The sequence below is a fragment of the Leiobunum rupestre genome, chromosome 3, assembly GCF_980474605.1.
Source record: "Leiobunum rupestre chromosome 3, qqLeiRupe1.1.hap1, whole genome shotgun sequence".
In the NCBI taxonomy this organism is placed as follows: Eukaryota; Metazoa; Arthropoda; class Arachnida; order Opiliones; family Sclerosomatidae; genus Leiobunum; species Leiobunum rupestre.
Window position 1 is genome coordinate 19,670,948 of NC_143386.1, and position 10,978 is coordinate 19,681,925.

Below are 10,978 nucleotides of genomic sequence, written 5' to 3' on the forward strand. Positions count from 1 at the left end.
GCAACAGACAGGCATATTTCAACCAGAGCGTTTCTGAAAATAAAAACTATCCCAAAGTAAACGACATGTTTGATAGTTGGCACATAGTAAAATGAAAAAATATATATCGTTGATATACGAAATTTTTATGCCGGAAAAACTTGTAAATCTAAAATTGCATCAGTGTGGGGAAGAAAAAATTTATGGAAATGTGGTTGGCCAGACGCAAAAGTATTCAGAATCATTAGCACTGGCTCGCTGCAACTTGTGACAATAATGGCCAGTTGATGGCAACGGAATGAGAATCCTTACTGAACCATGTTATAAAAATACATGACGGTCACATTGGTCCATTTGAAGCTAGCGAACAAGTGATCGTCGCCAAAGATGGCCAAATCTAGGTTTGTTTCATTATTTCCCTTTTTGATTGTCTTAGAAATAATTCGTGTACATACTGCTTTAGAAAACATAGCTTTAAGACTACCTAAAGATAGGACACAAATTTCATGTGGTTGCCAATCTTCTTCAGTTGAGGCGTTTCTCGCAGTTAACAATCAGTTTGCACCTAAACATCCACACTACTCTTATTTTGGAATGATGACCCGGTATTTATCATCACACGCACCATAAGTTACGTAATAACAATAATTATGATCATTAACAAAAAAATTAACCTTCAATGTGGTGTTTGTACTGGTACATTATATGATAGATATCGATGCCATTGGAGTGACGGTGACTCTAAATGATTCGTGTCTTATCAATAATTCAACTAGTCTTAGAGGCTTGACCTAAGATGCATTGTATTAGTTTATGTGATTGTCTAGACCAACTCGTTACAGAGTTATGTAAGACTCGGCGTCGGCTACACTGTACACGAAACTACTACAAACAAATCTCTACATATTCGATGTAAAAATAAGTTTTTTGAAAATAAAAATAACTTCTAAATTTTGCGATATACTCAGCGAAGAATTGAGAATTACTATGAAATTAAAACACTGCAAAGTTATAAATACAGTATATTGTACAACCAAATATTAAAGTACATAAACCATAAATAATCGACGTATTATGTAAGAATAAGAATTATATATTACCAAAAAAATATGTAAATTTTTCTACCAAACCAAAAGCCTTTTACCCTAACACAATATACAGAAAAAATTAGTACAGTACTAACGATGAAGATTGTAGGTTTAGCAATTAAACAATACCAAATGTCTATAGCATCAAACACAAAGAAATTGTTTTGGTAGAAATACAATGAAAATTCCTTAAAAGTTAATGCAATTAAATGTACAAATTAAGGAAAAAATACAATGAAATGATATACCAAAACACTTATGGTTTCGGATCCAAAGAACAGATTAAATAGACACAAATAAGAAAAAGAAACATTTTGAAAAATGATCTCAAATGCAAATCAAGATAGTCAGTACGTAACTGAGAGGCCTTCTGTGTTTATGTCAGGAATGAGAAAATCATCAATGTCACGCCAATATGCGTCGGAGGATCCTCAAAAACTTTTGCGCACTTAATTGTTTCAACGCTGAAAAATTTTCGATTTGCAGATTTTAAGTTACAATATTACTCGGGAATTTTTGGCAAGATTTTGAAGAGAAAAATTCTGGACAGGGAAAATAAACTGAATTATCTTGAAAATCTCTCGTAAAATATTTCTTAACATTCATATTTTAGTAATTTAACCTTAAACTCTGCAAATCCATATGGAATAACCCAGTTACACGGATAGCTGGTGCTATAAACCAGGATCCAGCGAAGAGGCCAAGTTTAATAAGTTCGCTCATAACATTTCAATAAGCTTTATCCGCTTCTTTGGTTCAAAAGGAACTTATAAGTTATTCTAGTATTCGGCTTCGAATTTAATCTTAATGAAGTCGCCATGATGCTTTGAGACCACCTCGTTTCCCACGCTCACATCGCCACATTCCAAAGATTCTTGTTTTACGATTGAAGGAAAGGAAAACGGGTCTACGCCATCCTCGGGTTCTTTTTTGATTCCAGTGAGATCGAATTTAAAGAATTCAGTACCGAATACTGCCGTACTATTAAACTGCGCGTACTCAATTGTGTCGGGGTTAGTTTCTTGATTAATTACGTACCCGGTGTCCCGTTTTTCGATGAAAGCATCAATCGTCAGTCGACGTAGTCGAACTGAACAGGACTTGACTCTCATTTCAGTACCCCGAGCGCTATAAATCTTTGTTTTTGGCGCTTGGGTGAGGTTGCTGCCTGCTTTTTGATCGGTTCTACTTTGCTTTCGACCGTGATTTTTGACACACGCTTTCTTAGTTAGGGTCTTGTTCGACTTCTGCGCCTTATTCGAAATATGACGTAGTATATTACGTGAGACAATTAACTTTGCGTTACGTTTACCCAAGTAGTCGCGCTTCGAACAAAGGTAAGGTTTCCAATGCCCGTGACCTTTCAAAAAGGGTTTCAATTTGAAACTGTAGTTACACTTATCACTTGTATACTGTCGCTCACTATTTGCAGTTGCTTTTTGTCTTTTCAAATTTCCTTTCAGTGCCGATTTGTTGTTGCACAGATCACAGATGTGAGGTTTTTCTCCCGTGTTTGTTTTTTGGTGCTTGATCAGTGTCGTATTCCATCCGCTTGCGTAACTACATTGACCACATTCGTAAGGTTCTTCGCCAGTATGAGATTTTTTGTGTTTATTTAGAAGGGATTTTTGCGCAGCTGAATAGCTACACTGATCGCACTTGTACGGTTTCTCGCCCGTGTGTGTTTTTTTGTGCAACATCAAGTTGCCCTTTCGTGCAGCTGAGTAACTACACTGATCGCATTTGTATGGTTTTTCGCCCGTGTGCATTCTTTTGTGTAAAATCAAGTTGTTCTTTAGTGGAGCTGTGTAACTACACTTATCGCATTTGTATGGCTTCTTGCCCAGGTGTGTTTTTTGGTGCCTTGTCAGTGAAAATTTCGTTCTGCTTGCGTAACTACATTGGCCACATTTGAAGGGTTTCTCGCCTGTGTGTATCGTTTTATGTATAGTTAGAGATACTTTTTGCGCAGCTGAGTAACTACACTGATCGCATTTGTATGGTTTTTCGCCGGTGTGTGTTCTTTTGTGTATAGTTAAATGGTCTTTTTGCGCAGTTGAATATCTACACTGATCGCACTTGAAGGGTTTATCGCCCGTGTGTGTTCTTTTGTGTAAGAGCAAAGTGCTCTTTTGTGCAGCTGAGTAACTACACTGATCGCATTTGTATGGTTTTTCACCTGTGTGTGTTCTTTTGTGTTTAGTTATTGAGACCTTATGTGCAGCTGAGTAACCACACTGATCGCACTTGTACGGTTTCTCGCCCGTGTGTGTTTTTTTGTGCAACATCAAGTTGCCCTTTCGTGCAGCTGAGTAACTACACTGATCGCATTTGTATGGTTTCTCGCCCGTGTGTGTTCTTTTGTGTAAGATGAAGGTGCCCTTTCGTGCAGCTGAGTAACTACACTGATCGCATTTGTATGGTTTCTCGCCCGTGTGTGTTCTTTTGTGTAAGATGAAGGTGCCCTTTTGTGCAGAAGAGTAACTGCACTGATCGCATTTGTATCGTTTTTCGTTTATATGTAGTCGCTCTCGAGTTCTTAGTTCTGACATTTTGTGCTAAGCGAGTTTACACTTGGAGTTTCTTTGTTGTCGGCTTTTCACTTAATTTCTTCAATCAGTTTTCCATCTAATTCGCCTAGTAAGTGTTGAGAGGTTGCTTTGCCAGGATAATATCATTTCGAATTCCACACCTAAACGAACGAATATTTGAAAATTAATCATGAAGAGTGGCATTGATAGGTTGGGATCTTCCAAGGAACAGCTATAGAAACATTGCTTAGGTAAAAATATATATATTTTAATAAATTCGACACAAAAAATATATATTTTCCATACAAGATTTTAAAATGTTTGCTATTTAAATCGTTACAGGCTAGAGTTCTATGGTAATACCCCATCTAATTAATTTTATATTAATTAATCTAGGATGGTAGATTAACATATGAAAAGGTCGAACACGTCTACCAGGTGGTTAGATAGGTCCATCGGACTATATTTCACACCTTTTGCTGATTTTTAAATCGTTAATGTTTAATTTTAGTAACCCGGCAAACTATTGATGCATTAATTAGGACAATTCATAGTTCCCGAAAAATGGGTAGACATCATTTTTCAATAATTCATACCCCGTGACCACCCCACTGCTGGACTACCGGGCACTTGCTGGGGTAGTTAATGGCAGACGAATTTTCAGTCTAGTTTTGATTTTCTCATAGAGCTACCGATGCTTAGATTATTTTAGCTTTCAAATTAGTATTAAACCTGCAAAAAAGTTTTTCAAGGGATATTTAATTCCCTTCTTGATGCTTATAAACTAGTGTATGAAAAAGAGTTCTTAAAGTTTTCGATTTCGACCTTTATGAGCATGATTTGGATGACTTTAAGACTGATGCAGCATAATGGCCTAATGTACAATTAATGAGCCTATTAAATATGACCAATTCCGTAACATTAGAAGAAATTTTATAAAACAAAAACATGGAGTCGCACTTATTTCTAACAAGTGGAAATATTAGTAAAAGTTTGGTCAATAAATTAGAAAAATATAATGATTTGAAGCTCGTTATAAGAGACTGTGGGGTGATATTAACTACTCATTGTTCTTGTATGGCTTGGTTAGAAGTCATGTTTTTATGTAAGTGCAATTTTATTCCCGATAGAAGCTGGAGTATCAATATTGAAAAGTCAGGCGTCTACTGAAAAATTTAATCAATGGCTCGTTCCTCATCTAAAACAAGTCCCATTCAAGAGAGCTCGAGCGATAAATTTCACTTCCGCTACTTATTGAAGCCGATGGTAGCCCACCTCATTAGAAAACAAATAGTTCCTAAAGTTACAAAAAAAGAATTTAATTACTATTTAGACCATCTAGCTTCATCGAAATCAAAACCAGTGATTTTGTCACTCATAAGTCCGTACAACAAAGAATATGTTCTAAAGTCGATTGACCTGCCCGAACCCTGGACAAACCTTTACCAAAGAGACATGCAATAATTGGTGAAGAATTTCACTATAAGTTACAATGGACTGCTCAAATGTAGGGCACTCTGAATGTTTAAGCTTCTGTACTTTTCCACATTAATCAAATCCTACAACAGAGTTGCAAGTGTTTACCAAAGCACAACAAATTTTTACTTTTTCATTAAATTTATTTGGTTTTCCTTCATTAACATTACGAATGTAGGCTATCAGAATTACTGACTGCAAAATTCAAAATTCGTTTCCGATCAGACCAATTACCCTCACAACATGGATCCGAACATTCGCAATATTTCTTCTGTTATCAATTTCCTTTGGGCTTAATTGTTTTTTCCCTCTCGTGAAAGTGGGTAATGCAACTTCTGCACAGTAAAACCCAACGGATTCTGATATATTAAATCCGCTATCAGCAAATATAAGTTCCCCTGGTATTAAAGTTTTCAATATATCCCCCCTAGTGGTGGTTTGGCTACACACATTTTTCTTTTCTGAAACTGGTTAAGTATCCGTTTGAATGTTTGCATCCGATTGAAACACTACATCAGTTATTGTTGAAGCTTAATTTTACATAGTCATAGTTTCCTTGATTTCATTCTCATTAGTGGTAGTTTCATTAACAATCACTTTTTCAATATTATCATCATCGTCATTCGTAAAATAAGCGCTTTCGTCAGCTACTGAAGATAGGATTGATAAATAACAGTTTTTGTTTTCTCTTACAAATTGTTAGTTCGCTCAAGAAACCTATTGCGAATGTTAGGTCTGGATTCTGGAAACCTAAATACTTCCTGAAGTTTGATATCAAAGGTAAAGGGAACGAGACCAATCCGCATGTGTTTGTTTCCTCTTCTATAACTGAAGGTTTTACTGTTAAGTTAATGTAAAAATTACTCCAGAACTATGCAAATTTACACATCTTAAGTCATGTGTTTTAATTATTTATGTAAACCAATACACCATAATAATGTTTAATTACCTGGATAAAATGGCGGCTACAAAATCGGTGCCAATTTCCTATTTCGCTGGTCGGATTTGAAAACCTATCTCGGCGGAGAGCCTGAACCCATGCTTTTCTTCTTCTTTCAGAAAGCTCTTCAATAAAACAACCGTGCCTCGTAATAATAGCCGGGGTCGATTTTTACATTTCAGAACGGAACAGGACTTCATAGTTCAATAAAATCTTATATAAAACTTAAATAAACTCTAAGCATCGGTAGCGATATGAGAAAATCAAGCAATTCAATTTATTTAGCAAAGGGTGAGACAACGGAAACCCTGCCGCAGAAAAACCAACCGCACAGCTCGAGCAAAAAAACATCGCCGGATTCCAAAGGGATGTAGAAGCAAGGACAAGAGCTAGCCTGAACGCAGTCGGGGATGGCGTTCGAACCAAGTGCCTGAAGTAAACCAAGTGTGCAACCAACCCTATGGTTGCTGGACCTCTGACAAAGCACCCAAGTTATTGTATCCCATACCGCAGAGAGCAGTATATAGAAGTTATCTTGTTTTGCAGAATTATTTTTCAAAAAGGTTCATTTGGAATATACATAATTTGGAATTTGGAGGCCACATAAGCTGATCAGTATTGAGTATTATCACGACCCGTTTACTTTCGGGAGTGATCATCTTGTTTTTTTTTTTCTAATTTTCTCGTTTCTACCCTCAGTATAGCCATCTAGGGACCAGCTCATAATATTATGTTTTGTTTAATTCCTCTTGCCTATTCTGGCAGCCCCGTAGGTTTTTTTTAGTTATTGACAAACCCTGATAAGATAAGGGTCATCTAATTATCTAGGATACATGTATAAAGCCCAGTCAGCTTTAGGCAGTTATCCAGTTTTTCTTCAGTTTTTATTATAAACGTTTCTTCAAGCCGGGAGTAGTGGCTCACTCCTGTAATCCCAGGCGTCCGGGAGGCAGAGTTTGTGTATGGTCGTGTGAGGACGACTACCAATTCCCCAACGGGTGGTCGGAATACTTCCGCCACGGGTGTCCCCACCCCTGTCCCCACGTATCCCCCCGTTGGCGTGGCCGTTACACATATCTCACCCTGATTAATCAGATGGTGTTTCGCCGGGCTCGCGGTCTTCTCAGACTCAATCAGCCCTTTCTTCCTTGAATAAAAAAAAAACGCTTCTTCAAGTATGTGATCAGAATGTGGTATACAGCATTAGGTGACACGGTTCGACGTGAAGGTTAATGTGCACGGTATTGTTGGGGGAATTTCGCGTCGGATTCGTGGTTGTGCGTGATAATTCTTGGTGTAGAGAGTTATGTGCGGTTCGTTCCTGGGTTTAAGGACGGTTACTTGAAGAACGATAAGTACTTTTAAACTATTGTTTTTTTTTTCTTAAGTGTATTGTGTATAAATTTAACTTAATCAGATTCCATAACAGCGAAACCTTTTTCAGTAATCACAAATTGTAATTGGGCAATGTTCACTTTTAATAAGATTCGGCCAACCATCGCTAATCTACTTAATTAGTTACCCAACCAAAGTTACCCCTGCTATATTCATTGTACACCCCAAAGAGTCCGCCATTAAGTATTAACTATCTTCAGATCATTACCAATGTTAATAAACCAAGAGTTCTATTTTTTGCATAACGTAAATTTATTTCATTTACCTACACTGCGACAATAACGACTCCTAGGATCCCGAACAAATAAATTCGATACCTAGGGAAATAAGTATTTAAATTTATCTCAAGTTTCGTGCGTGGGTCAGATTCTTAAGGTTACTATTGGAACTTTTTGAATCTTCCCTCCTTTCCGATATCCTCGACTCCCCAAACCCCCTCTGAAAGTTATGGTGGCGTAATAGTATGAATAATACTGGGAAACCGCGATTAATTATTTGAAAAACGTTTATCTGGGATATCTTTGCCACATGTAAAATGTGATTTAAGGACGTAATTAAATTTAAGACATTCTTTTCTACATCGCGGGGGACCCTTTTTTAAACTTAAATTTCAAAATTCCCATCTAAAACGTTTCTGATACAAAAAGTAAGTTATTGTACTTACATTTAAATAACTAAAATCCGCAATTTCATGTCCACTAGTCCTACCGTATCCCAAATAATTCTGGATAATATATTCCTAAGAACGATTTCTGTTGATAAAAATATACTTCGGTATACAAGTTTACAATGAATACGTAAGAGTAAAAATTGATCAACATTGCTTCCACCAACAATCGATAAAATAATTAAAAACTACTTATTTCATTTACGCTGTTAATTTAACTATTATTAATGCTAGAAGACAATGAAGGGTGGCGCGAACATTATTTACCTCGTATTGTGGCGACTGACTAGGTGTGCGACATCCAGTAGCGTGGCGAGTGATTAGATCTGCGACATCCAGCATCGTTGCCAATTAGGGAAAACCGGGCAATTGTTTTTCCAATTTGCATAGAGCCACGCATGGATATAAAATAGATTTAATGGATTAAAGGTTTTAATTTCCAAAGTACATATTACACTCTTTAAAAGCTCAGCAGAGTTAAAAAACTAAACAAAAAATTACAAAACTGGTAGTAAATAACAGTACTACTTACTAAATAAAATAAAATATTTTTTTTTATAGTTTTATTTAGGGGTTATGTTCAATTGCGTGTATTTTTTTGCCTTCCTAAACGGTGTATTTAATTTCATATCGCTTTATTTATATTTCCCTCTGTGGCTCTGTTCTGTTTGCTTTTCAGTTATGGTTTTCACAATTTGTATTAGCCCGGACTCGTGACGACTTTTAAATCTTGTATGTTCAGACACGACTCTCTAACATCTCATCGGTGTTAATTGTTTAATTCGCCTTGTCTAATTTTTCCACAATTATTAAAGGGTCATATTCCGGCATTGTAACTGCTGTCAAAACTGCCCTTGAAAACAGGTTGAATGTCGCTTTCGATAGAGAGCCATGCAAGAGGAATTCGTAGAAAGCCAGCTGCTTTGGTGGTGAAATTAGACCACAAACTATTTATAAAACTTTCAACGAACCCCAAAAAGTTCAAACGTACTAAATATATGCCAAAAAATATCAAAACGTATTTTCCTATCATAAATTTTTCCAAACGTATTAAAAAAGTACAAATGTACCGCTCGGAACATCACTGGACTCTTGTTTTCATATCACATTGGGCTATACGTTAGAAATGTCGATGTTGCGGAAAAGTGATCTTTCATGGCCAAATTGACCGTTTTATCTCTTTGAGTAGGATTTTCTACTTCATTTGCATTAATTTTTGTGCAGTGGCGGATACAGAAAAAACTCAAGGGGACCCTAGGGGGGGGGGCGCTAAAAGACATCTTGACTATGGGTGTAATAACAAATCATCAAGTCACATGCTTGGTGCTGGTTCTATAACTTCTTCTTTGGCTGGTTTTTTTCTCATATTTCTTAACAGCTTCTGCAACCTCAATTTCATAGAAAACCTTGAGTTTTAAAAAACCCTCTAGGAACATCTGAATGATGAATTGGATTTTTTCGTGGTATATTCAGTGGCGGACTGGCCATGGAGTGAACCTGCCCGATGGCAGGTGGGCCCCACGGTCCGTTCATGAAGTGGGCCCCTCAAACATGATAGCGTTATGGTTGTTAAAGCTGGGGCCCTTTGTCTTCTGGCAGCCCAAAATAGAAGGGACATTTTAACAAATATATTTCGCAATATATTATCTTTCCTTTGTTTTACACAAAGGTGTGAAGATGCTAAATAACCGCCTAATTAATATGACTTAACTGTTCTAATTTAATAAATTCCGTAAGGTATGATATTACCATAAGAGGTTGTAGCTTATGAGCCACCATAACGTCTCTAATTACATTGTCTTGTACAGGGTGTTTCATTTGATAACCCCAGGCCTTTTGCTCAAAAACTATACAGGGTGTTACGGATAAGAGTACCGAACCTTTTATAATGTGTTCTATGGGTCAATACGTGTTGGAAATGTCTCATGAACCATGGTCCTAAAATGTACCGTTTAAGAAATACAAGCTTTCAAAATTTGACCTAAAAACACCGAAATTCACGCAAATGTGAAATCCTTATTATGCCTTGATCACAATTGTTGTCTTAAAATGATCGGTTGTTTTTTAGAGATAAAGTGATAAAAGAATCGCCGAATATCAAAAGATCATTACAATATCGTCCGGAAGTATGCACCTCCAGATTGTGAATTTACGAAGAAGCTTTAAAAACAAGACTTGTAATAATTTTCTACGTTTAACTGTAACCTAGTCGTGTTTGATAGTACAAAAAAAAACAGCACATAATTAATGGTATGTTTTTATTTATCAAAACAGAACAATTATTAACATTGTTACACGCACCGTTCACATTATTTACAAGAGTTGTTCGAAATGCCCACCTTGAACTCTAATGCATGTCTGGTGTGTTTCGAATTGTCTCACATGCATCGATAATACGCTGGCGCAAGTCGTCGACATCTCGGACCTCTGTTTTATAAACTACGTCTTATTATGTAATTCCTTTATGGAAAATTTTGAATTACTTGCCCTCAGTTCTGCCCCCAAAAAACCTAAATGTTTTTTCCGATTTTATGACGATACCTTTTGCGTTTGGCCCCATAGCTTAGCTTGTCTTTCTGAATTCCACAATAATTTAAACTCAATCAATCCAGCCATTCAATTTACCATAGAAACTGAACTAGACAGCAAACTGCCCTTCCTTGACATTCTTATACATAACAACCAGGCCACCCTCCAATTTGAAACATCCGTTTATCGTAAGTCTTGCAATGCCTTATCTTATTTACACGTGAAATCATGCCACCATCCTTCCCAAAAAATAAGTGCTCTATCAACATTAATTCACCGCGCTTTCACCATTTCCTCAAATTCTTCCTTCCTCTCCTCCGAATTAAAATTAGTTAAATCCACAGCTTTAAATCATTCTTTTTCGGAATCCTAA

General features: G+C 36.7%; 1 protein-coding gene across 1 annotated transcript; it reads right to left on the reverse strand.

The window, feature by feature from the left end:
* Nucleotides 1-1,444: 1,444 nt before the first annotated feature.
* LOC149949764 (uncharacterized) lies at nucleotides 1,445-8,160 on the reverse strand. The gene is made up of 2 exons (XM_090169292.1): nucleotides 8,074-8,160; nucleotides 1,445-3,759 (listed from the first exon to the last, which is right to left on the reverse strand). The coding sequence occupies exon 2, from the start codon at nucleotides 3,617-3,619 to the stop codon at nucleotides 1,847-1,849; it is 1,773 nt and encodes a 590-aa protein (XP_090025418.1). The 5' UTR covers nucleotides 3,620-3,759; nucleotides 8,074-8,160; the 3' UTR covers nucleotides 1,445-1,846.
* Between the last annotated feature and the right edge of the window lie 2,818 nt (nucleotides 8,161-10,978).